The following is a 27,737-nucleotide window of genomic DNA, read 5'->3' as shown; positions in this document are numbered from 1 at the left end:
TGAGTGTCCGGGTCGCTGTGACAGAGGGGACAATGAATAATGTGCGTATGTGAGATCCACTGGAGTCCATAGCCACAAAACGGGACACTAGATCCTCAGCTCCCGCCCCACCACACGTGCATATCCCGACACTTTTCTTTATCCAGTGCACATAAATCAATGCTTCTGTGACAAAGACAGGTGCTGGAGTTTATTATTACTTTTGGAAATAATAAGAAATAGCTAGAGGGACGAGCCGTTTGCCGAAGCCCCACGTCGGGGGAGACGGGTCTAATTGGTGTGCGCCTATCCTCTCCTATGCAAGTGATCAGAAAGGAGCGGGTGCCGAGTGTTGTGAGTTTGGGCTAAGAGGTGGCGGCTGAGGCACCTGTATTCTATTCTCCCATTTATCCCCGGCCTGAGGGTGCTCAGCGAGTGAACTAAAGAGGCCAAATAAGAAAGCATCCAGTCTCTGCCCAGGCCCCGACCCCGGCCACGACATCTTTGAGGCGCAGCGACTCCCACGCTCGCCAGCCTCCCCACGGGGCGCCAGGGATGCCGACTTTTCACATCACTGCCCCGCGTTCGCTCCTTCGAGGTGGGCAGTGCTACACTCTGCTACCCCACAGCAACCGGCTGCCGCCCTCCCGTCCCCGCGCCCCGCACTCTCCCCGCCTCGGCTCCCCCTCCTCAGAGCGCCAGGCGACCCCGAGGACGCACAGGGCCCGCACCTGCCCGTCCTCGCTCCCACCCCAGCCTGCACCAGCTTCTGACCTCCCCCGCCCCCAAACCCGCGCCCGCGCCCCGCACCCCACCCGGGGCCCTCACGCGCGTGCGGCTGCGGGGAACGCGAGCGCCCCTGTGCGCGAGCAGCTAGATTCACGCGCGGCCGCCCGTGGCTCCCGCGATGTAGGGAAGTGAAAATGAAATCGACTTTTCCGAGAAACGATGAAAGCGGCGCCGCGAGCCAATGAGCGGCGGCGAACTTCCGCGCCCCGCTGCCCGGCCGCTGGCGCCCGGATTTCCAGCCGCGGCGCTTCGCAGTTTCCTCTCCTTGTTTTGCTTTCGATCTGGACTGTTCTCAGGCCAGCCGGGGAGTGACTTTTAGTTTTGCTCTCGCGATTATTCAACTGACGGGCTTTCGTTTCCATTTCCCACGCCCTAGCAACACTTAGCCCTTGCGGGATTGCATGGCTAGCGTGAAAAAGCACACGGAGAAGGTAACTTTTTTTTTTTTTTTTTTTTTTGCCAAATAGTAGTTGTGACGGTGCGTGTGTTTTCTCTCGAGGGGGGTGGGGGTCGTGCGTTTGCGTGTGCGTGTCCTGATGCTTTTGACACGATGTTTTGCAGACGGAAAATGCCGGGGTTCCTAAAAATTAATGCTGGTTTGTGGAGGATCGCTCGGCGCAATTATGGATCATCTGGTTTTAGGGGAAGCAGGTTCGGCTGTTCTGCTGCTGTTGCCACTGGGGCTGCTGAGGCTGCAAGGAGGAGGAGGAGGTGGAGGAGGAGGAGGTTGGTGGAGGTTTAATTTCACTTTTGGATTTGCAGATGCGAAGAGGTGGCTCCATGGACACAGAGCTGTTCTGTGTGATTCCGTACCTCAGGTGTCGTGTGTCGGGGTGCGGGTCCGCTGGAGCCGGGCCTCATTTAAAACCAAAACTGTAGTGTCTGCGTGTGCGTGCATGTGTGTTTACAAGCCGCGGCCGCCAGCAGACCCGAAGGCGAGGAGCAGGTCCTCCTCGGTGCCGGCGGCGGCGCCTCTCCCGCGGCAGCCGCCAGTGTAAATAAGCGGGCACCCGCCGTCCGCCAGCTGCCCGCGCCCCGGCGACAGCAAACTTGAAGGGGCGCCCCGCGGCTGAGCCGGGGGGCTCGCCCACCCGCCCGGCACCGGGTAGGGTCGCGGGCGTCGAGTGGCAGAGTCCGGAGCCGGGCTCGGAGCGCGAGGCTGGGCGCCACTCTGGAGGGACGCCGCGTCCTCCTTCCCGCCGGCCCGGGGAGCCTGTCCAAGTTCACAGGGTGTCGCTGGCAACTCCCGCCCTCCCCGGAGCGCGGCGGCATCACCCGCTGGCCCCGGTGCGTAGGGGGAAAGGGACGGAGGCTGGCCGCCCGACCGGGGCGTGAGCGTAGGCAGGACCCGCCGGGCCGACTGTGTATGTAGCGGGGTAGCGCTCCCTGGCTTCTAACCCCACAGTGTTTGAAACTTGGGGGCTTACTGCCCGCTCCCCGGTCTTCAGCCTTCTCCTTCCCGTCCTTGGCTGTGGAATTAGAAAATGCAGCCCTTCTAAAACGAGGAAAAGTGCCGGCCTTTACCTTCTGCCCTTGGCCGCCCCGTGGCTGTGATTCGGTCTGCTTTTGATGAATGGCCAGGAAGGGTGGAGGATATTTACGTTTCCTGTTGTGGATTTTCAGGAATCATTGGGGTTGCAGTCCTGCGTGCAGACGTTGATTAGTTTTCAGATGTACTTGCGGGCACCACTTGACTTAGCAGCCTGCACGTTTTGGTGCTCCAGGGCAGGTGCAGTCAGGGGTCTGGTATCAGACGACAGGGGCGGATGGTCTTGATGTTAGACAGATGCCTGCTCCATTGCCAGGGCCCCAGTGGTGATCCTGCTGGGCTTCATCACACACACAGATTCAGGGGGCCCTGATTTTCCCGGAATGATCCCTTCATTCATGGGGTTGGGGGGGTGGGGGATAGAAATCTAAAAAATCATGGGAAAACTTTGTGTCTTCCCTAAGGAAACCTCTGTAGATGGAATTTTTTCATTTCAACTGGCACCTTTAGATTGTGACCTTGGAACATCTATTGATTAGTGTGGCAAAGCCCAGCGAATGATTATAATTTATAACAGCCTGTTGGGTAGGAATGAGATTTTGGCCTCTTGGATGGGAGAATTCTCATGCATTGTTATGAGTTGTAACTGCTCCTTTAAATTAAACACGTACATATTTCATTCTCAAGGAGTCGTATTTTTCCTGTTGACCTTCAAAAGTTAGAGACAGTTCCACATATTTCAGACTTACTCACCTGTACAATGTCATCTTCATCAAAAGGAAGGGTCTGGAAGCAAATTATGGCAAATAAATGGTTGCCGTCAAGAACTGACAGCTCTAGGAGCTGTGGCCCTACTTTTTCTCTTACCCTGCTCTCTGAAATACTTTATTAGGCAAATATTTAATATACCAGTGCTAAAGATGTTTAGACTCAGTAGTGGAAAATTTGAGGCTTTAGATTTTCAACATCTGATGTGCCTCGGTTTTCACAAGGACATTGTATTTCTTTTCCTTGCATTACCTAGTGTGCGATCTGTTGTTTTTAGAGCATTTTCAGATAATTTCCTTTAGATAGTGAACAGACCACTGAACTCTGAATGGGGTATCTGTTTCAGAGCGAAAGTTCTTAAAGTAAACCAGAGAATTTACTCCTACATTTCATACATACTTGAAGGATTTGGACTGTGTGTCAGACACAGTGGTAGGCTCTGGATTGAGCTGAGAGCAAGACACACATTGTGTTTATCCTCTAGGGTAGCTTGCATTCTAGTTGGTGAGCTGACAATAAATAAAAACTAAATATAGACATCACCTTTGGGAGTTGGTTTTATGAAACGTAATGTTACTGAAGTGTGTCATAGGGCTGTGTAGGGACACAGTTCAGACACTGTTAGTTACAGCAGTGTGCACATGTGTAAGGCATTCACGTTGAAAACATCAGATTCTGTGACAGTGGAAAAGCTAAGGGTACCACAACTGGAGTGAACACTTTGTCTCAGAATTTCTGGTCAGCAGGGATTTTCAAGAAAGGATTTGACTTCTGAGGATATGTATATAGTGATAAGGAACTAAACATGGCTGTAACTATGTTATGTGAACTATTAAGACAATACTAAGCAATTAAATTATTGTCAGTGAATTTTTTCCCATCAGAAGAAAAGTTAGGTGGTATCCATGGTGACTAATTGCTATGGAACTAAGCAGCGATTGGACCAATGTATTTTCCTTCCTTATATCAGATGAAAAAAATCCCAGACCCTGTGTTTTATTCGGAATCTTCTTCACCGTTGTGTCAGACTCCTCAGTTCATTATCTGTTATTACAGATATGCCCTTAGCTGATTTCAGTAGTCAGCTAGAGCATACTATGTTGTTTTGGCTGAGCCAAGTATAACAGGAGAACTGGTTTACCAGCATGTGTAGAATACTCACTGTTTGCCCAACAGTGTATTTGTAACACTATACAGGTGAAAAATATGTAATAGCATATGATAAAATTAATAGAACCATATAACAAAACATAAAAATGCACAAAATAATAAGTAAAAGTGCTGTGAAACAGCGGTGATTACAAGTAATAAAAAGGTTTCTTTTCATCCATCTCACACGGGTTGGAGGTCAGGACTTCCACCTCTGTCTGCCTTACTTTTAAAGGCCTGAATGTAAGCGATATTGAGTGCAGTGTCAGCTTAATGACCTTAATGAGTCGGAGATGGGCTCTGCTGGTTGGGAGTAGCTGGTTTGGTGAAACCCCCATTTGGCAGCTCAGAATGACAATGTAGGTAGAGGGTCCGAATTTAACCCTGAAGACAGTGTGTATCTTCTATAAAGCACCAAGGGGAACACACAACCAGGAAATGCAGCCCACAGGTGCCTGGTGTGGGGCGCTCAGGGCCTCTCTGGATTCAGAATGAGCAGCTGTGTAGCCTCTGGCTTTTTGTCTGCGGGGACCCTATAACATGAGGTTCTCCCTCCCAGGCTCCATATTTTTTTTAAACTTTTTAAAGATTGATTTATTTATCTGAAAGGCAGAGCTACAGAAGCAGAGGCAGAGAGATATAGAGAGGTCTTCTATCCGCTGGTTCACTCCCCAGATGGCCGCAACAGCTGGAACTGTGCGGATCTGAAGCCAGGAGCCAGGAACTTCTGCATCTCCCATGTGGGTGCAGGGGCCCAAGAACCTGAACCATCTTCTACTGCTTTCCCAGGCCATAGCAGAGAGCTGGATCAGAAGTGGAGCAGCTGGGACCCAAACCGGTGCCCATATGGGATGCTGGCATTGCAGGCAGTGACCCAACCACTACAGCACAACACCAGCCCCTTCAAGCTCTATCTTTTGACCAACTTGCTGAAACTAGATCATGTTTATTGGGAAGACACTGCAAGCCAATCTCTAATTGCTCAAATGCATATGACTTCTGTTCAGAACTGATTGACTGGAGAAGACTAGTATCATCAACTCTAGTTAATTTCATTGCAGCCAAAAGTGGAGAAGCTTGTCCTGCTGGACTGCCTGGGCAGCATTAGGAGGGGTCTTCAAAACATTCATGGCAAATGAAATTAAGCACAACTTTTAGTTTTGTGCAGAAAATTTTTTTGAAGTCCATGCTTATGGACATTGTCAAAGAATTCATGAAAACTATGCATTGTGAAAAAGTTACATGTGGATTTTGAACATTTTTTTGCTTTCAGATAAGCATCTTTAATTCCATTTTCCACCTTGTATTTTAGATAACCTGACAGTCTTATTAGGCTTCCTGAGGATACTCCATCAGTAACTGCAAGTTCTGATTACCCAGGGACCCAATGCAATAATTTTGAATCAATATTGTTATTGCTAATAATAGATGTCATTCATGCAATTATTTTGGTAAATGAACACAGCCAGTTTGCTGTTCTTATTCAGTGTTTGTTGACAACCAGCTATGAACAAGGCTGTGTAGTGCAAGGTGCATGAACTTGGAGACTATTTTTTTAAAGTCTCCAATCACCTCTTCCCCTTTAGGACCATGTTTTCACATCTGTGAAATGGGACTATAGTTGTGTCACCCTTAGGGGATGGGACATATGTGTATTATTGAAGTCGTCTTCAAGGAGGGAGCTTTTTCGAAACCAGGCAGGGAGACTGGCTGCAGCCCCTTCCACTCCTTGCCCCTGTCGCCCCCACAGTGGCCCTTTTACTCACCACTTCGTGCTGCAGCAGCCAGATCTCCAGCCTCTCAGGTGCAAGGGCCAGAGATAATGACAAGAACCCCTGAATCAATGATCTTCTGCCAATACCAACTCTTTGATCTTCTCCTCAGCCCAGAGGCCGGGCAGCACAGGCAAGCGAGCAGACAGAAGCTGTCCCCACATTTTTAACAGCACTCTGAAGGAGGCCTGTGATCATCCTCTGCTGGCTCTGCCTGTGTTGACCTTGTCATACAAAATGGTGTTCATGTTGTAGTTGTGATGCTTTGAATTTTCCAGGTGGTGGAGGCAAGAAGGAGTTGGTTTTGTGAGCTTGTGTCTTTGTCCAGGAAGGCCATGGAGAGTTAGGGGGTTTTTGGAGGCGCTCTGTTTCTGCTTCGGCTTATTGTTCCCTTTATCAGTTTAGTATTCAACTCCGATAAGCAAGGACTAGAGTTGTGCAAAGAATGTCTCCATGTGAGAAACAAGAGGGTTATGCGGTTCTTTTTTTGATGATGAATTTTAAACATATTTATCTCAAGGACATGACCAATTGAGTTCAACAAAATATCTTAATTTAGAATTTTATGAGCTGAAAGCCTGTCCAGTTTTCGTTAACCAATGCTGAGTGCTAACTATTTACTATGTGATTTTCATAAAAAATTTCTTTTCAGGCATGCCATGTAATCTGTTGCTGTCTGTGTAACAGCATTTGATACTTGCACACTTAATGATTAGGGATCAAAGGAAAGATGAGCTTACATTTGCATTTGTCCTTACTGCACTCAAGAATGCTAGGTTTTTGGAGGATCCAGAGTACTTTGTGGATAGAATATGGCGTGCTAAGACCCATAAGCTTAAAATCCTGTTGACTTTGCCATCTCATGAGGCTGCCATTTTAAGTGAGAAGAAACTACATACTAATTGCTGTGTTTCAAGCAATATGTAAATATGTCATTTTTGAGTTTTTGTTTTTGTTGTTATTTTCCTTGCCCTAGATTTATTTGAAGCAGATGAGAAAAAGTAGTGGTGAGCAGAGACTGTCCTAAGACCTAGAAATGGTGTTGGGGTGCAATGATGTTGGCATGAAGAAGGATGAGTAGGTGTATGTTGGAAGATGGAAGTTAGAGGTGAATAATGAAATGAGAAATCCAGGTGGCAAGCAGAATACAGCCTGTATAATTCTTGAGTGGGAGAGAAAAAAGCAGTGATCAAACAGGTAGATTTTTCTGTCTCTGTGCAAATGTCCCTGATGGAGTTTTGGAAGTGGAGGGAGCAGGTTGGTAGTTAATGAGGTGTAGCGCAAGGACCCCTTGAAGTACTAGAAGAGCATCACCTTTTGACTTTGTAGCTAGACTTTTTGACTTTGTAGTTAGACCTTTTTATCCTGGCTTTACACAAACCCGGAGTTGTGAGAAGCAGTCGCTAGGGCACACCTGAAGCGACCTTGGTGGTCTACCAGGATATACACTTTGGGGAAGAGGCATTCATTCACACTGTGTGAGACCCCAGACTCAATCTGAAATTGCCTCTCAGGCAACTGTGAACCTGTAGAGAAAGAGACCTGTGGATACCATTTATCAGAAATACTGCCGCAGCGCTTTCAGGGCTCCCTCCCATCCCCCTTGCTGGTCTTCCTTGGTGCTCTTCATGTGTGTCAGGTCCTGGGAGGTAGATGTGGACTCAGCACAGTGGATGAGCCAATACTGGGCTTCCCTAAAGAACGGGTGGTCCAACTCAGAACTGAGCAGTCAGTGCCACAGCTTTGGATTCCACGCTGTGTGCTGTATTGGGATTGGAATTCAACTTGGTAATTTTGCTTCCAGGAACCCATTTACCTGCAGTAGCCAGAGATGCAAACAAAGATTTATAGACAGGAATGCTGATTGAATTAGCTTTGTTATGTGAAAACTTGGAAACAACCTAACTACCCAGCAATAGGAATGCATTTAAATGAATTATGGCACATCCAGACAGGGTATCGGTAGTTTATATAATTCATGTTTTTGAGTAGCATTTAATTATGGGAATATGTTGATGATATATGTTGCTTGGGTGGGGGCAAAGAGTAAATTGTCTTCTAAGTTTATTTAAAAAACGTGTGTGTGTATTTGTTTATCAAGACTGAAATAAAACTGGAAGAAATCATAGCATTTTGTTGGTGGGAGTGTGGATTTTTATTTTTTATTTCTTTGAAACACTTTTGTTTTTTTCCAAATTTAAGACAACGGGTGTGATGACTCTTGTCACCAGAAAGGTATTTTCAAGGCAGCTATAAATACAAGGTTAGGAAAAGCAACTTCAGTGTTGCCTTGAGGGTGTCCAGCGTGGACTCAGCCATTGGCACCAGGCTGTAGAATTAGGGTTTTCCTTGTTCAGCACTGTTGTCCTGGTGCCGATCTTAAGAGTTGAAGACTCTCTGGGGCTGGCACTGTGGCGCAGTGGGTTAACGCCCTGGCCTGAAGCGCCAGCATCCCATATGGGCGCCGGTTCTAGTCCTGGCTGCTCCTCTTCCCATCCAGCTCTCTGCTATAGCCTGGGAAAGCAGTAGAAGATGGTCCAAGTCCTTGGGCCCCTGCACCCACGTGGGAGTCCTGGAAGAAGCTCCTGGCTCCTGGCTTCGGATTGGCACGGCTCTGGTCGTTGCGGCCAATTGGGGAGTGAACCATCAGATGGAAGACTTCTCTCTCTGTGTGTGTAATTCTGACTTTCAAATAAATAAAAATAAGTTGAAGACTCTGGATTGGCGGCTCCGTGGTGAGCTTGGGCTCTGCTTGCTTTGCCAAGAACTGTGAAGGGCCTGAGATGGCACCACACTTCACCATTACACACCCCCCAAATAAGAGAACTGCAGAGCCCAGAGCAGCAGGGGAGGAGCAGAGTTTACAACCAGGCCAGCCGCCAGGGTGAGGCTGCCGCATTGCGCACCTGTATGCTGTGAAAACAGGTGGACCCTGGCTGTGGGCTACACTTTGCAGGGCAGTTGTCCCCCTCCCTTCCCCGTAGGTGAGAGAAAAATCAAAGACAAAAACTTAGCTCTGTAGTGTTGGGATGGAAAGGAACCAGGGTTCTCATCCCAGCCTTCCAGAACAACCTAGGGATGTCTCCAAGGTCTGACCTTCATCCCTTTTGAAATATAAACATCCAAGGTGATAAGATTTTTCTAGCAGCTGGGAATGTAGCTAGTGGCCCTCATCTGGGCTGTAACAATTTGGTCCTTTTGAAGAGATAAGAGGTTTTAATATTTTCTTGGATAAGAGCAATTAATTTAGAAAAAAGGCTACCAGTCTCATTTCCATGGTATATGAAGAGAGAAATGTAAGGAAGGTGAAAGCAAACGTTTCCTGTCGTTATGTCCAATGCATTCCCTTTTTTTTTTTTTTTGCGATATTTATTTCCATGTCTCTGGATGCCAGGGCAAGTTTTATTTTTCTCCCACACCTACCATGTCCCCTGTTGGAGAATGACTTAATCCGTGTAGCCTCTGAATTTATAATTGAATAAGACTCCAAATCTGTAGTTTTTATCTGGAAAACAATACTAGAAGAGTTTTGTTCCCTGGATGAATATGGAGACATTCTTGGACTGATAGGTAACAAGGGTTGGGTGTAGTTCTTATAATTTCATAGGTCAAATGTGGAAGCACAGTCATAAAGAAGAGTATTGATTCGGACAATATTGTCCAACACAAATATGTGACTCACCTGTATACCTTTAATTTTCTAGTAGCCACATTAGAAAAGTGAAAAGCAGGTGAAATTAATTTTAGTAGCATATTTCATTTAATGTATCCAATATATTATTATTTTAATATATTGTATGAAAATACTAATGAGAGTGGATCCAGTGGACCAGTGGATTAAGCCATCACCTGTTGAGGCCTGGGCTGCTCCACTTCCTATCCAGCTTCCTGCTAATGCGCCTGGGAAAGCAGCAGATGGCCCAAGTGCTTGGGCCCCTGCCACCCATGTGGGAGAACCGGATAGAGTTCCAGGCTCCTGGCTGCAGCCTGACCTAGCCCCTGCCATTGTGGTCATTTGGGGAGTAAAGCAGCAAATGGAAGCTCCTCTCTCTCTCTCTCTGCCTTTCAAATAAATAAATCTTTAAATAAATACTAATGAGATATCTGACATTGTTGCTTCATACTGAGTCCTTGAGATTCAGATTCTTACTGGGGCCTTGACGGCATGGCTTAACTCAGCGTCACCATCTTTCTTGTGCTCGATAGACACATGTGTCTGGTGGCCACCATATTAGTTGATGCAGGATTGGGAAATGAAGCCACACAGGAAGAGAACTGCAGGGAAAGTCTTCATACAGGGACTCAAACGAACTGAAGGGAAATCGAGTCAGAGCAGTTGTCTTGCATCTCCTTGTGCCTCTCTCCACAAACCACACCTGATCTCTTCAGCCTAAAACAACCAAGTGCGCTGAATTTTTACGGAAGCAGCACGTTGACTGTGCCATTCGTGTGGCTGGTAGCCCTGCCCATCTGGAGAGATGTTTTCTAGCCTCTCAGACTGCTAGGAAAATCATTAGTTAACTTGGGTTTTTCCATTTCTGTTACCTGTGTGGTAAGGTATTTGAGAGCTGGGATTGTGTTGGTTCTTTGCTTTCCCCACCAGGACTTGATATGCAGCAGTAATAATTGGGTAAATATTTGTTTATTTGACTTTCAGCTGTAAAGCAAAGGTTAGCTTGTAAGGCTGAGTCCCAGCTCAGGTGGAGTGGCATGGTCTGCTTTATGTGAGAAACCTGCTGGTATATATAGCACATAAACATTGGAGCTTGTCACTTTGCACTAGGATTTGTCACATTATATTAGGATTCAACACCCAGAAAGCGAAACATTTTTAGTGTTTCTCCCAGACCTTTAAAAAAATGTTTGCTGTGCATTCCTTTGACGATTTCCAACAAGGATACTAATACTTTCTCCTCCATTTAAATAAGCTATATTTGGTGGTAAACTGAAGATATGTTTTTTAGGAGCTGTTACTTTCTATGTGGGTTCCTTATAATAGTAATTTTGCTATTAGCGAACACTTTCAACCCATAAAACATATGCAGTAAAATTCTTTTGAAGTCAAGTACAGTATTTCACAGTTGCCTTCGTTTGTTCTCTGTGACTGTAATTGCTAGGTTGAAGCAACAGACTTCTCCACAGAACCAAGGCAATTTGTTTTTACTGAAGCCTGCCTAAGAACTGCTTAGGTGGCTTTTCTCTACAAGATTAAATGCAACCTTCACAGAATCATGTTAGCAGGGCCAGCAGCTAGAAAAATAAAGACTAAACCAAACCTTCAGCAGCAAAATTCCCAGCTGCTCAGTGGGTCAGAGCTTTCCCAATTGCCTTCTTCCAATAAAAACACTGTAGATTAGTTTTAAGTGAATTCTCATAGGTTTGGGGATTTGCAACTGACAGAAAAATAGAAAAGTATAATCTCACTTTAAAATCATAATCCTGAAGGCAAATCTTTATTGACTCTTTCTGGGATGCTGGGATTTGGTCATATGGGAAAACGCCACCCGTGGGCACTGTTCAGCTGACCTTTAGAGTTGAGGTCCTCAAAGGAGAGCAGAATGAGAGGGCACGCCTAGGGATGTGGGGTGTTCTGGGACTCCCCACTCTCCTCTCCACTTGGAATGCCGGTAAACTGCCTCTTCCACGTTTGGGTGTGGTCTTACAGACGATTTGTGAAGTCAGATGAATTAGAAATATTGCAGCAGAGGCTCTGTTTCTCAGACAGGTGCCTGTCACGCATCACAGCTGCGCTGGGCTTTTCTGGAAAGTTAGCTTGCAGTTTGGTGCTGCAGTAGAGACAGGTGCTCCCCCAAAACAGTCAGCTCCTTGGCTCATTCCTTCTCATGTGTTTAATGGTGTTTTGTTCAGTACTACCTCTGCTATGAAGAGGGAGGTATAGAAAGGAAGAAAAGAAGGTCGGCCTTGAGTTGATCTGCATTTCTTGTGGTTAGCAGCCCAATTCATCCCAATGTAGAGAATAGAATCAAGTGGCGAAGATGATTTTAGGGCTCTGTGATTCCTTCCTACGACTCTTGCTTTCATAGGCCATGAGGGAGGGTGTTCTCAGGGGAAGCCACAGTGCTAGTGGGACAGATTTTTGGCCAACTGTGCACCTTTGATTTTTAAAAAGCTGATTTTAATAGATTGTAAAATAGGCATAAAGCAACATGTTTTGTTACTGTTGGTGTTCCCCAGCAGTCTTCCATGTTCAGTTTGGTGTGGAGAGCTGTTGTCTAATGCCCCTTGTCATTCCGGAAAGCCACAGTGACTAAGTCCTGATGGCTGTCTCCACCCTGCCTCTCTTTCCCCCAGGGTAGACACTGTACCTGGCAGAGTGCTTAATGAACCTTGCCCTGGGGGTTTGTGCAGGGAGAACCTGGCTCTTGCCTGGGTAAGAGAGGTTCTCTCCTCTGAGAGGACAGGACCATGAAGAGGAATTAGCCTTTATTTAATTGGCAGATGTGTGTGTGTGTGTCCACAGCAAATACATCCAGTTGCCTGGAGTTAGACAATGATTATCATCCACAAGAGGACTGAAATAAATGGTGACAGCAAGCAGTGAATCCATAAATGCATTTTGAGTCATTTTTCTATTGTAGTAAAGTTTGCATAACACAGTTTAGCCTTATAATCATCTTTAAACTGCAATTCAGTGGAGTTAAGCGCAGTCACAATGTTATGCAGCCGTCACTGCTGTCCTTTTCCAGAACGTTTCCATCATCTCGAGCAGAAGAAACTCCATACACAAACAGTGACTGTTCCCTACCACTCTGCTTTCTGTCTCTGTGAATTTATCCACTCTGAGTGCCCTGTGCAGGTGGAATCCCATTGTGCCTGTCCTTTGTTGTCTGACTTGTTTCACTTAGCAGAACGCTTTCCAGGTTTATTTATGATGTAGCAGGCACCAGAACGTCATTGCTCTTTAAGACTGACACTATTCCCACATGGTTTATCCATGCCTCTGTTGGTGGCCACTGAAGTTGTTACCATTTGGGTAGTGTGGGTACTGCTGCTGTGGATATTGGTGTAAGAGCCTCTTTCTGAGCCCTTGCTTTCAATTCTTTTGACAGGCAGAGTGGACAGTGAGAGAGAGAGAGAGAGAAAGGTCTTCCTTTTGCCGTTGGTTCACCCTCCAATGGCTGCTGCGGCCGGCGCACCGCGCTGATCCGAAGCCAGGAGCCAGGTGCTTATCCTGGTCTCCCATGGGGTGCAGGGCCCAAGCACCTGGGCCATCCTCCACTGCACTCCCGGGCCACAGCAGAGAGCTGGCCTGGAAGAGGGGCAACCGGGACAGAATCCGGTGCCCCGACCGGGACTAGAATCCGGTGTGCCGGCGCCGCAAGGTGGAGGATTAGCCTAGTGAGCCGCGTTGCCGGCTGCTTTCAATTCTTTAAATCGAGTGGAATTGCTGGTAATTCCATGTGTCACACTCTGAAGAACCACTGAGGTTTTTTCCAGAGTGCCTGTACCTTTTTACACTCTCACCAACCAGTGCACAGGGTGTCTACCCCCCTTTTTCTCTACACCCTCACTCACAGATATGTATTTTAAGTAAGAGCCATCCTACTGGGTGTGAAGTGGTATCTCATGGTTTTGATGTGCATTTCCCTAATAGTCAACGATGCTGAGCATTCTTGTGCGTGTGATTCTCGGTCACTTGTGTATCCTTGTGGCAGAAATGTCTATTCAGGCCCTTTGTCTGTCTTTGAGTTGTTTGTTGCTGAGCTGTGGGATCAAGTCATTCTTATTGCGGTTTTCAAAATGATATACTAGTATGGTCTGCCAGATTAACCAAGCCTCTCCCTCGTGACTGTACGTGGTGACAGTACGTGGCGCATGTGGCACAAGACCATCTTCAACATTTTGAAATGTTGTAAAGCTGGTAAAACACCCATTGGGGAAGTCAGGTATGCTGGAATGCTGACTGAAATCAAATAGAACTACATACCCTTTTGTAGAGTGCTAGAAGTAAGTTTCCCAGCAATTATTGTCTGCCCTTCATTTCTTTGTGCTGGAGAAATCCAGTCATCTTCCAGATTCTGCCAACAGGTTAAGGATGTAGTGTGAGGATACTTCAAAAATTCTTGAAAGAATGGAATTCAAGATAAGTTTAGTTTGACGCAAACAATTTTTTAAATCCATGCAATTTTTCTCATAATACTCATCTTTATGAACCTGTTGAAGACCGCTTACATGCATGAATTTCAAAAAATTTTTTGCACCAGCATAAACTTATCTTTTAATTCCATTTTCCACAAACTTTTGGAAATACCATTGTGCATTTTGTTGAACTATGAACTAAATACCCTTTTTTCCTGTTGTATTTAAATCCTAAAATTTCTGGTTACGAGAGTAACAGTGCTTGAATGGGGTAACTTCCTTACTTGAGACTCATGAAAAAAGAAAAAAAACTAGTATTTATCACTTCTGTGGTATTTCAGGGAAAATGTAAATAAAAGCTTCGGAATAATATTTGAGAGCTAAAGAATTTAAACGTAATCCATTCAGTAATGGTTCAATGCTACTACTTGAGCTGGGGGGAAAATGATGACTGTGATAACTTTTGTTAAGTAAGCTGATTAAAAGCATTGCATGTGTATTGTGAATTAGCGACAGAGAGAGAGAGCCCATTTATTTCTGCTTACAAGCGCTGTGGTAGATGAAGAAGTTCAGTAAACTACCCGAATTGTGTGGTAGGAAGTTTACTGTTGGTTGGTTTGTGTGTTGTGCTCAGATTAAAACTCTCCATCCCTGTGAAAAGTTGGTCTTCACTGAATAGCAGTAGCAGGGCCTGACGGGGCAGCATTTGGGTTAGGAGCAGAGTGAGTTGGAGGTAGTTGGGAGCAGGAGACGGAATCTCTGTGTTTGGCATGAGGCAGAGGGGTCGGAGGAGCTGTGAAAACTCTCCTTCCCTTGCAGCCTTCGTGAAAAGGTTCAAAAACACCCTTAAAATTAGTCATTCGTTTCACACCACAAGAACCAATGTGATAGTGATGAAATTAAAATGAAGACTCTTTTTTTCTCCAGACAAAAATTTTCAATGAAACTCTCAGAGAAATGAATTCCATCAACAGACGGTTTTGAACAGCTGCGTGTGAAGACGTGGTATTGCACATTTCTGACCTGTGTTCTCAAAGCATTGATTGTTCAGGTAGAGAGACAGCAAGTACATAAGAGTGCACGCTAACAGGAGAATGAAATCCGGGCTGAAGAGAAACCAAGCGAGCAAAGGCTGAGGAAGGAGCCACGCTCTCTCTGGGGCCAGACTAAAGAAATTGGGATGTGCTTCATCACCAGCTTCTGGGAGGAGGGATCGGGGGCAGCTGGTGGCAGGTTGATGAGCAGGGCACTTAGAGGTGAAGGAACAGCGAGAGCACAGGCATAAAGGGTTCAGCACTCCTGGTTCCATGGAGAACTCTGTTGTCGCTGGAGCAAACAGATGCGGGGAGGAGTACCAGGGCCAGTTCCTGGTAGCTGCAGGTATCTTTTCCAGGGCGTGTGTTCCTGTCTTTCTTAGTAAAGAACAGCTTTGTTTTGAGAACAGAGCAGCTATTTTTGGTAAGGTTATTAAGGTTCTGGAACATTCCCCATCCCTCTTAACATTTCAGAAAATGATAGATTGTGACTGTTAGCAGCTGTGTGTCACAGCTGTGCACCTGATATGTGTGAGAGGGGATGCAGGGAGTGCGTCTGTAGGCCTTAGACACAGTGGGTGTTGCAGAAAGCACTCGATTGTGCTTTGGACAATAATCAAGCCTATCTTGGAGGTACCTTAATGTGTTTTTTTTAAGGTTTATTTACTTATTTGAAAGAGCTACAGCAAGAGAAGGGAAGAGGGAGAGAGGGAGAGAGAGACAGAGACAGAGAGACAGAGAGAGCGAGCTTCCATCTATTGGTTCACTCTCCACATTACCACAATGGCCTAAACTGGGCCAGGCTACAGCCAGGAGCCCAAGCACTTGGATCATCCTCTGCTTTCCAAGGTGTATTAGCAGGGAGTTGGATTGGAAGTGGAACAGCCGGGACTCCCAACAGGCCCCCAAATGGGATGCCAGTGTTGCAGGTAGCGGCTTTACCCACTGCACCAAGCACCAGCCCCTAGGTACTTTAAAATACTTCTAAGAAAAAGGGATGCATAGGTACAAACATATTTTTGTACTAATTTGCTTATTTTGATTTAGTTTATTAAGAGAGTGAAATGATTATGAAGAGGTTTATATTACTCAAGTGAGGAGGAGATCAGGTGAGAAACCCAAGTGGGAGAACCAAGAGGAGGGCAGGGCGCCCTGACACAGTGCTGGCCCGGCCAGGCGTTCTCAGAATGGGCCTTTTTATTGATTCCAAGAAGGAATTGACTCCTCCTGCCCAGTACAAGGGCTCTTCCTGAGGTTCTTGGATTGGTGCCCCCAGAAAACCAGGGAGGACTGAGTGGACAGCTCAGGTTCAGGTCGAACCTAGAGAGACTCCTGATGCCAGAGGTAGTCCGCCAAATTGGCCATACGCAGCTGAAGTTCCCTCCTCCCACTGGCCCACCACGGTGTGAATGAAGTGAAGGCTCTGCCAGCCTTGGTCCACGAGTTGCCGGGACAGTATTCACTGGTTACTGGCTGGACTCTCCACTCCACTGTCAGGTTGGGGTTTAAAGGTCTTATTCAAAGGCCCCAGAGGTTTCTGGTTTGTTTCAGTACGTCACAGTCTACCCTCCCGTTAGACAGAGCTGCCAGTTTGAACTGACTGTAGGTGTTGGAGGGCAGTGCAGTGTTCCTGCTAGGGCTGGGCAGCAGGACTCATGAGTTCCATCCAGGTTGGTTGAATTCAGTTGCAGCGACGTCATGGTTCTCTGGGTTATTTCCTGTCCAGACACACGCCCTGCTGTGGCGCAGTGGAGCTGGCAGGGTCCATGTGCTATATTTCTGGAGGGAGGACCAGACAGCAGGTGGAAAGTACATCAGACACGTTGGTGTTTCCCCTCATCGGCCAACGGGGACTCTCATTAAGGTGCAAGGACAAACAGCTGTCTGTCACCTACCAGCCTCAGTCAGGCCTTCCAGCTGCTTCTCCACCACATCCAGCTGTTTTCTCTGTGATGCAATGTCTCCCTGTACTAGTACTCTGTCTTGGCCATGTTCTTCCTCTCATTCGGATTGTTTTTCCTTTCTTTGCACCTGAGGATCCCTATCTTTTCAGGTCTGTGCAGAAGCGCCCTCTGTTTGTCTCTCCTGGACTCCTGTGTGTAGTACAGTAAAACTCCTTCCTGAACCTCTGCCTGTACAGAATGCAGGGGCACGTTCTTGGGAGGTGAATTAAATGATGGGGTGAGCCGATGCAGAGATTTAACCAAGGACCAGTTATCTTAAATGCCCGTGTTCAGTTATCCCCGGATGCGCTGGGTGTGTAGACGCGCCATCACCAGCTTGTTCATCCCTGTTTGCTTCTCTGGCGGCACCTTCAGGACACGATGCCTTGTCTTACGGTCGATCTACCGCTTCCACCATTGCAGTGGAGGCTCCTTGAGGACAATGCTGGTGTCTTCCTCATCCTTGGCTACCCCACAGGGCCTTTTGTAGGGCTTGACTCAGTAAGGTTTGATTGAACGAAATGTTGAATAAATGTAACTCAGTGGGGGATGGTTGTTGGGGTGTAGTGGGTTAAGCTACCGCCTGAGACACTGGCATCCCTTATGAGTGCCATTTAAGTCCTGACTTCTCCACTTACAATCCAGCTTCTTGCTAATGTGCCTGGGAAAGCAGAGGAAGATGACCCAAATGACTGGACCCTTGTCACCCGTGTGGGAGAACAAGTGGAGATCTAGGCTTCCTAGCTTTAGCCTGGCCCAGCCCTAGCCATTGTGGCCATTTAGGGAAATGGAAGATCTCTTTCTCTCTGTCTCCCTCTCTCTATCACTATTTGGCCTTTCAAACAAGTAAATCTTTAAAAAATATAATTCAAAAATTTGCTAACACTTAGTGATTCACCTGCAAAAATGTCATGAAAACAGTAAAAAAAAATTTGTTTAGAGGTTGCATGCTCTTTGCAGTCACTTTGTTCCCCTTGCCACTTGTTCATACTAAGTTGACCCCTCACCACGTACAGTTGTTACTGCCTCGCTCTCCTCTGGAGGTGCTCTGGAGGCATTCCCGTCCTTTATGAATAACTGATCCATGTGTATCATTCTGTGCAAGGCACCGTGCTTCATGTTTCAGGATGTTCAAAGGTGAGTCAGGTGGCACTCCTGCCTGCAAGGACTTTTCACAGAGATAAGCCCGTTTTCAAGGCTATGGAGCTGTGAACCCTGGTTTCTTTAGGAAGGCAAAGGAATCTGTAGGAGAAGAGGTTAGAGAGGTGGGATGGGGGTGAATTATGGTAGCCAGGAGACCAGATTTTACTTACTAGGCACTGTGGAGCCGCTGAAGGATTTTGAGCAGGTGATAACCATTTGGGAAAGTTAGCTAATGTGCTTCAGCTCCAGAAGCGGGCCCTGGATACCAGTTAGCTCCTTGTGGAATAATCTGGCTTTGTCCCGTCTGTTATTAGGGAAAGCACTGACTCTACTGCTTGACATTTCTTTGGGGAAGTCACAGGGGAGCCCAATGTAACCTCATCCTGTACACTTCCTCCTAATTTAAGTTACCCTTTATTTTTTTCTCACTGTTGCTCTGCCAAGTTGTTGTTAAGAGATTTGTTTTGAGTAGAGGAAACTGGTTTGGAGAAGTTATAGGCTGTGAGTGGTGAGGTTCAAAGCCAGGTGTACTTGACACCCAACCTGAGCTCTCTTCCACCATCCTAGGCTTCAGAAACAGAGAGGGGGAAAGAAATTGTGGTCCTGGCAGAGAGGGGGAAATGGTGACACTAAAATGGATATCAGATCCAACTTCTAGCTGCCATTTGGAAATTGTGAGAGGCAGTTAAGTATCATAAAAACACTTAAATCCTGTGCCTTACAGGAAGAGACATTCTTGCTTTGGGGTTATTTCTGTGGTGAGAGTGGGTAGCAATTTGTCTCTTTTTTAGTTGAAATTCGTTGGCAATCAGGAGTTTATCCTGGGAATAGAAACAGACTGGTGAAAAAACTGTGGAGTAGAAGTTTATAATTGTATGTTGGATCTTGACCTGGTTTTGAAATAAAGAGTTGAACTGGATGTCTCTATGATAAAAATAATAAATAGTAACTAATAGGTAACTTCTATTGAGGGGTGACTCAGAGGAGAAGTGGCTGTGAGGAGGATCAGTCTATGGATGGGGAGGGGGGGGCCACTGATTCTCCAGGGGAGAAGACACCACTGTTCAAAGTCTGCCTTTTCCAGGGCAGGTGGCCTTCAGGGAAAACGCTGGTCTTCAGGATAGCCAGCAAGTGACGGATTTGAAATCAGATGGTAGCAGTTTCGCCACCTTATTATGCAAGTAGGTTTTCCTAGGCTCCAGTATCCTGGCCCTTCTAAGAATCTCTGTTACTTGACATTTCAAGGTTAAGTTCTCTCTGTGTGAGTCTTTCTGTTATCCACTTGAGCGTCTGCCCTTTTCCTACATGCACCACCTTGTTGATGTTTTAACATATGGTCCCTGATTTACTGTGGTTCGGCATGATGCTATTTCGACTTTGCTGCGGTGTGAAAGCAGTAAGCATTGGGTAGAAGCTGCGTTTTGCATTTTGCATTTCGATCATATTGCCCTTGTGATGCTGGGCAGCTCCTAGCCAGCCCTGAGATAAGGAGGGGAAAGAGCCCCTACTCCTTAGTGTGCTGTGTGGCCAGGGGCTTTTGGCTACAAGTATTCCATAAACGACATGAGCCAGTCTTTATGATGAAACAGACTTTGTGTTAGATGGCTTTGGCCACATGTGGACCACTGTAAGCCTCCAAGTATGTGTAAGGTAGGCTGCGCTAGGCTGGGGTGTTTGGTAGGTTAGGTGAATTAAATGCATGTTCCACTTGCGATGGGTTTACTGGATGTGACCTCATTGTGAGTCCAAAAACATCTTCCTGCTACTCCCTGTTATTCACGAGGACTAAGAAATCTTTCCTTAGGCTGGCGCCATGGCTTACTAGGTTAATCCTCCGCCTGTGGCGCCGGCATCCCATATGGGCACTGGTTCTGTCCCGGTAGCTCCTCTTCCAGTCCAGCTCTCTGCTGTGGCCTGGGAGGGCAGTGGAGGATGGCCCAGGTCCTTGGGCCCTGCATCCACATGGGAGACCAGGAGGAGGCTCCTGGCTTCAGATCAGCGCAGTGCCGGCCATTGAGGCCATTTGTAGGGGGTGAACCAATGGAAGGAAGACCTTTCTCTCTGTCTCTCTCTCACTGTCTATAACTCTACCTGTCAAATAAAAACAACAACAACAACAAAGTGGCTGCATCATTTAAAAAAAAGTCTTTCCTTGACTTTCATGTTGCTGACTTTGGTGGATGTCTCAAGGACTCCCACCCTTTTGTTCCCTAGAAAGGGGCAGTCTCAAAGGAGCTCCTTGCATAACTCCCAGAAGTTCAGGCTCTACCTGTCAGAGATGGCTTCCCGCCCCCACTGCAGAGGCATTGTGTGGAGGACATGCTGATTAAGGGAAAAACAGGGTCGCTTCATTTCCCATTTCCCATATGGAAGAAGGTTTGGAAATGCAGTATGAGCTCAAGTCCATATGCTGTGAAATCTGTCCACGATTCCAGCTTTGCTGAATCGCAGAAGCTGATGCCATCTTGGTGAGGCATATTTTGACTTTTGCATGTGCAAGGGCAGTTCAGAAAGTGCCATGCCTATAGGAAGTCTTCGAAGAATTCATGGAAATTCATACTGTGAAAAAGCTATACATGCATTTCAAAACTTTTTAATTTCATCTTCCCACAGATTCTTTCAGCTGCTCTCGTTTTTATGAACAGTTCAGTGCACTGCTGGTTAAGGTGGAGGCTGGTGTAAGTACCTTGGCCTGTCTGGTAGGAAGGTCTCCAGGGCTCCTTGGCCTTCTGATTTCTCCCTCTTCATCCTGCCAGGAGAGTGTGTGGCCCCAGAGCACCACATCTGTACCTGAGCCCTGACCCCGAGCCCTGAGCGTCCAGTGTCTGTTATACTTCCCCCCCTTTCAGTGATACCGTGGCTCTTTGATTCAAAGTTAAGAGATAAGGGAAATGTCAGAGGTCGGTTGTCCAGGCAGCCCTCGCGTGAGTTCACATTTGTGCCACTGGATGTGTTTCGTGTTTGTGTTTCACACCAGGGCTTCCCAGAGGAGCGCGCTTTTGTGGCAAGGAACAACAGCCCCTGGCCTGTCTCTCATTCATAGTGCACAGATGACGGACTCCCTGTAACTTGGTGCTCATAAAGTATGCTGTGTCACTTAATTTTTGAAATAAAATATTTAAAATACCATGGGAGAAAGAACAATGTATTACAAATGTCAATGTAAAGGAAACTTGGGGATAGTTTACTAAAATTTTGGATTTTATTTAAATAAGTCTTTCCTATTAAATTGGTAAAGTAAGCCATATATATTGCTACGTGCATATTATTTGAAGGAAGTAATAATTTAATTTTTAAGATTTTTTGAAAGGTGGGACAGAGAGAGAGAGCGCCCTTCCTTCTGCTGGTTTGCCGCAACAGCAAGGGCTGAGCTAGGCTGAAGCCGGAACCTGGGGCTTAATCCAGCTCTCCTACATGGGTGGCAGGGACTCAAGTCCTTGAGCCATCACCTGCTGCTTCCCAGGGTGTGCGTGAGCATGAAGCCGGGTCCAAAGAGGAGGAAGTGGGAGTTGAACCAGGCACTCTGATAGGTTATGTGGGCCTCCCAAATGCCATCTTAACCACTCTGCCAAATGCCTGCTCTGGAAGTAATCACTTTAAATGGCTATTTAAGGTTTCAAATTATATGAAAATATTCAATAAAAGTATTTTCACACTTTCTAATAGAAGCAGTTTGCATTAAGCTCCTTTATTTCAGAACTGAAAAGTGCTGTATTGTTCACTAAATTAAACATAGTTTGTGCCAGATTAATTTGTAATTTAAGTACAATTTAGGAAAAAAAGACACTGATTTTCCTGTGTAGCATGATAACAATAATATAATTCAAAAATAGTGGAGGAGAGGCAAGATGGCGGAATAGGAAGGGAGCACACTGATAGTCCGGGGAGAGATAGTTTAATAAAAGTGGAGATACTGCAGGTTCAAGGAAGAGTAGGGGAGGAAACAGCAGAAGAAACTCTTCCAGAACGCGTGATTCACAGCGGACCTGTGTGGAGAGCGTGGGAGCCCACAGTTCGGGACACCAGCGGCAGACTCAACACACCAGCGCTGGAACACAAGGTGAGCCGAACCTCAATAGCCCGAGACACCGGCAGGCAAGCAGAGAGAGGAGACTAGAGGGAACGACCCCCGGGGGGGAAAAGTTCACCAGGCTAACTGGAAGAGAGAGAGAGAGAGAAAAAAAAAAAGGTGACTGGTACGGACACGGGTTTCTCTCTCTCTGCTCACCTCTCAAGGGCGAGCAAGACAAAGAGCAGGCGCCATCTTGGACATACATCATAAGCAGAGCGACCTCAGGTCTGCACTGGCCCTGAGCCTAGCAGAAAAACCTGACTCTGGGCGGGGCAAATTAACAGGAGATTAGGACCTAGTAAATTTGTGGTGCTACTGAACTGAGACTGTGAAAAAAGAGACGGTGGGGGAGAGAACTCACGGAATTCACCTGAGTACTCTCCAGAGACGCTACAATTCCGTAACTTTGGCAACCCAGTGGGAGACTGAAGGAGAATTTGAACCCACTCTGAGGGCCAAACAGATTCCCTGTGTGGTCCTTGGGAAAGAGCTTCCGATCTCTGGCTCCTGTGGGTATATCATTTGCCTGCTAACTACCTCCAACTTCGTTCAGCTGTGCGGAATTACTTCCCTTTTGAATCAAAAAAAGAAAGAGAGAGAAAGAGAGATTTACCACTCCTAACCTGGGAGTGTCACCTTTGGGACACCAAACAGAGCTCTCAGGCCACACCCATCTCAAGCCCTAAGGCTCCATCAAAAACAGATAGTCCACTTAATCTAGAGTCATAGTATAACAAGAAAAAGCACCACAGTGAAGAAACCAACTATCTCCAATATGCCAAATAACAAATGCAAAAACCGAGGTAATAAAAACAAGGAAGTCACCATGACGCCCTCAAATGAAAAAGACACCCCAATTCAAGATTATGAAGATGATGACATAGAAGAAATGCAAGAAGCAGATCTCAAAAAATTGATAAGAACATTAAGAAGTTCTCAAAAACAAATTCTTGAACTACATAAAGCCTTAATGGACAAGATAGAAAATCTCTCTCGTGAAAATGAAATATTAAGGAGGAATCAAAATGAAACGAAACAATTAGTACAACAGGAAACTGTGATAGTGACTGAAGTGAAGAATTCAATAGATCAAATGAAAAACACAATAGAGAGCCTTACAAACAGAATGGGTGAAGCAGAAGAGAGAATATCGGACTTAGAAGAGAGAGAACAGGAAAGGATACAGTCAGATCAAAGAAAAGAAGAGGAAATTAGAAATCTAAAACATATTGTCAGGAATCTTCAGGATACTATTAAAAAAACCAACATTCGGGTTCTAGGAGTTCCTGAAGGCATGGAGAGGGAGAAAGGATTAGAAGGCCTTTTTAGTGAGATATTAGCAGAAAATTTCCCAGGTTTGGAGAAGGACAGAGAAATCCTAGTACAGGAAGCTCACAGAACCCCTAATAAACACGACCAAAAGAGATCCTCACCACGACACGTTGTAATTAAACTCTCCACAGTGAAACATAAAGAAAAGATCCTAAAATGTGCAAGAGAGAAACGTCAGATTACTTTCAGAGGATCGCCAATCAGACTCACTGCTGACTTCTCATCAGAAACTCTACAAGCTAGAAGGGAATGGCGAGATATAGCCCAGGTACTAAGAGAGAAAAACTGCCAGCCCAGAATATTATATCCTGCAAAGCTATCATTTGTGAATGAAGGTGAAATAAAGACGTTTCATAACAAACAGAAATTGAAAGAATTTGTCGCCACTCGTCCAGCCCTGCAACAGATGCTTAAAGATGTGTTACACACAGAAACACAGAAACACGGTCATCAGTATGAAAGAAGATAAAGGAAGGAAACCTCACAGCAAAAGATCACAGGGAATTCAAAGCATATATTAGAACTTATCTTTGGCAAATGGCAGGGCAAAGTTACCACTTTTCATTAGTCACATTGAACGTTAATGGCCTGAACTGTCCAGTTAAAAGACACCGATTGGGATTTGCTTTTTAACCTGATGCAATTTTAAATGATGCTTAATTTTGTTTTTAAATTTCAAATCCTAGCTCTTACCCATACATGGAACAACAATTAAATTGTACATGTAATTCGCCACTTTGCTACACTAACATTGTTCCAGGGGTACTTATGATGTACTTTTGAATTTTCTATACATGCAATAATGACATTTGCTAGCAGTTTTATGTCTTCCTTCCCAATATGTATGCATTTTGTATCCTTTCTTTGTGTTACTGCACTGTCTAGTAATTCCACCATAATATTGAAAAGTAGTGGTGAGAAAAAGACACTTCCCCCTTTCCCCAACTTAAGGGAAAACTGTCCAATTTCACTATTAAAGTTGGTTTTGGTAGATATTCTTTATCTAGATGAGGAATTTCTCTTCTGTTTCTTGTTTGCTCAGTTTTTTTATGCCAAATATCTTTTACAAAAGTTGATGTAACCATTTAACATTTTTGCAGTTTGTGTAGTATGTCCAATTTATTGATTTTTTAAAATGCTGACAGCCTTGCTTACGTGGGATAAATACCACTTGCTTGTACTACATAAAATTGTTGGATTTTACCTATTATTTAAAAAAAAGAGAGATTTCTAAAGGCAACCCAGAGGAATCCTTAATCCAGTTCTTCATTAGAAGAGATGTGCAATTCGGGACATGCTCAAGCTGACTTACCTCAAACGGTAGAGTTAGAAACATACCAGGGGATTCCAATTCAATCCCATCAAGGTGGCATATACCAATGCCATCTCACTAGTCCCAGTGATCAATTTCTGTGCACAATTGATCATAAGGATAGGACTAAGAACCAAAGGGATCACATAAACAAGAATAGTGTCTGCAAATACTAGCTGATAGAATCAAAAAGGGAGAGAATGATCCAACATGGGAAGTGAGATACACAGCAGACCCATAGAATGGCAGATGTCCTAAACAGCACTCTGGCCTCAGAATCAGCCCTTAAGGCATGCGGATCCAGCTGAAAAGCCCATGAGAGTATTTCAGGCATGGAAAGCCAAGACACTCTGGGGAAAAAAAAAATGAAAGATCTCCACGAGTGAGATCCCAGTGGAAAGAACGGGTCATCAAAGAAGGAGGTACCTTTCTCTGAAGGGAGGAGAGAACTTCCACTTTGACCATGGCCTTGTCTAAATATTATCAGAGTCAGTGAACTCAGGGGGCTTCCATAGCCTTGGAAACTCATGACAAGAGCCTAGGGTGATTACTGATGCCATAAACAAGAGTGTCAATTTGTTAAGTCAACAACAGGAGTCACTGTGTACTTACTCCTCATGTAGGATCTTTGTCCTTAGTGGGCTGTACATTGAGATTTAATGCTATAACTAGTACTCAAATAGTATTTTTCACTTTATGTTTCTGTGTGGGAGCAAACTGTTGAAATCTTTACTTAATGTATGCTAAACTGATCTTCTGTATATAAAGAGAATCGAAAATGAATCTTGATGTGAATGGAAGGGGAAAGGGAGTGGGAAAGGGGAGGGTTGCGGGTGGGAGGGACGTTATGGGGGGCAAGACATTGTAATCCATAAGCTGTACTTTGGAAATTTATATTCATTAAATAAAAGTTTAAAAAAAATAAAAAATAAAAAAAAATAAAAAAAAAAAACAAGTAAACAAACAAATAAAAAAAAAAATGACCTAAATGGAAGATCTCTGTGAGTGAGATCCCAGCGGATAGAACTGGCCATCAAAGGAGGTACCTTTCTCTGAAGGGAGGAGAGAACTTCCATTTTGACTATGGCTTTGTCTAAATAAGGTCGGAGTTTGTGAACTCAAGAGGCTTCCATAGCCTTGGCAGCTCATGACAAGAGCCTTGGGTGATTACTGACGTCATAAATAAGAGTGGCAAGTGTTAAATCAACATCGGGAGTCACTGTGCACCTACTCCCCATGTAGGATCTCTGTCCTTAATGTGTTGTACCATGTGAATTAATGGTAAAACTACTACTCAAACAGTACTCTATACTTTGTGTGCCTGTGTGGGTGTAAACTGTTGAAATCTTTACTTAGTATATACTAAGTTGATCTTCTGTATATAAAGATAATTGAAAATGAATCTTGATGAAGAATGGGATAGGAGAGGGAGTGGGAAATGGGATGGTTGCGGGTAGAAGGGAAGTTAAGGGGGGAAAAGCTGTTATAATCCAAAAGTTGTACTTTGGAAATTTATATTTATTAAATAAAAGTTGAAAAAAAAATAGTAATAACTTGGAATCTATTGTAGGTCCCAAATCCTTTTTAAAATTTTTATTTTATTTTATTGTTTAAAAAAAGATTTTTATTTGAGAGGCAGAATGACACAGAGAGAGAGGTCTCCCATTTGCTATTTCAGTCCTCAAATGCCTGCAATAGCTAGGCTGTGCCTGGCTGAAACCAGGAGCCAAGAACCTCATCCGTTTCCCACAAGGACTAAGTACTTGGACCATCATCTGCTGCCTTCCCAGGTTCGTTAGCAGGAAGCTGGATCAGAAGCAGAGGAGTGAGGGGGATGGCATTACGGCACAGTGAGTTAATAAGCTGCTGCTTTCAACACTTTCATTCCATATCAGAGCACTGGGTCGAGTCTCAGCTGCACCACTTCTGATCCAGCTGCCTGCTAGTGTTCCTGGGAAAGCAGTGGAAGATGGCCCAGGTCCTTGGGCCCCTGAAACCTATGTAGGAGACCTTGATGGAGTTCTGGACTCCTGGCTTTGGCCAGGGTTGGGGCTGTCTGGGGAGTGAACAAGTGGATGGAAGATCCCTTTCTCCTTGTCTCTTCCTCTCCCACTGTCACTCTGCCTTTCAAATTAGTAAAGTAAAACTTTAAAACAAACTTAAAAAAACAGAGGAGCCAGGACTTGAACCAGCACTCCAGTATGGGATATGGGCATAGCAGGTATGCTTAACCCAGTTTACCACATAGCCCGCACCCCCAGATCCTGTATTTCAAACCCCAAAGGTCTGAAAACTAAAGGTCACTATCATGATTCATTTGTCAGTGTAGTCTGCCCTGAGTTGACATGCAGCCATTCATAGCTTTTATTGATCCCAGTTGGTGGGAGTGTTCGCCTTGTACTGCAGAAATACTGCTGTGTTGGATTAAGGGGTTCTGCCTTAGATAACGTTTTGGGTTGTAATGTTCCATGTGGGATGTGAACCATATTAGCTCTCTCAAATTCAAACGCATCTGGACCAAGGAATCTGAATACAGGATGGTGAGCCTGTTCCAGTACAACCGCCTCCTGTAAGCAGAGTGCCAGGTTTTTCCCAGGACAGTCCTTGTTTCTGTGTTTCCAGAATAACTATTCATAACGCCCATGCACTTCACAAGGGTTTTGACCAGTACTAAGCACCTCTGAGTTATAGATAATGGGCAGTGCAGTACTGGTGTGCATGACAAAATTTCTAGTAAATTCCTGGACACAAAATTAAAAAATACACAGGATTCCAGATTATGTCTTAGAAACCTCAAAAAATTTGAAGCATTCTTTATGAGAGGTACTTTTGAAGTGTATACGGCACTGCCTTCC

The 27,737-nt window shown here is 45.3% G+C and overlaps 1 protein-coding gene across 50 annotated transcripts in view; it reads left to right on the top strand.

Annotated features, from left to right (window-relative positions):
• Positions 1 to 815: 815 nt before the first annotated feature.
• LOC103349615 (uncharacterized) overlaps positions 816 to 27,737 on the top strand; it is a 163,104-nt gene continuing 136,182 nt past the window's right edge. For 21 of the 50 annotated variants that reach the window (XR_016234056.1, XR_016234058.1, XR_016234063.1 and 18 more), the window contains exons 1-2: positions 816 to 1,199; positions 1,330 to 1,494. Coding sequence is in view for 2 of the 50 variants with exons in the window: in XM_089333231.1 (XP_089189357.1) it covers positions 1,359 to 1,494 (136 nt within the window). In the remaining 48 variants the exon portion in view is untranslated. The remainder of the gene's footprint in view (positions 1,200 to 1,329; positions 1,495 to 27,737) is intronic. The other 29 variants (XR_016234137.1, XR_016234138.1, XR_016234132.1 and 26 more) reach the window with 5 other exon arrangements.

The sequence above is a fragment of the Oryctolagus cuniculus genome, chromosome 1 (assembly GCF_051225735.1).
Source record: "Oryctolagus cuniculus isolate XC-2025 breed Fujian yellow rabbit chromosome 1, ASM5122573v1, whole genome shotgun sequence".
NCBI lineage: Eukaryota > Metazoa > Chordata > Mammalia > Lagomorpha > Leporidae > Oryctolagus > Oryctolagus cuniculus.
This window is presented reverse-complemented; position numbering and strand designations above follow the sequence as displayed.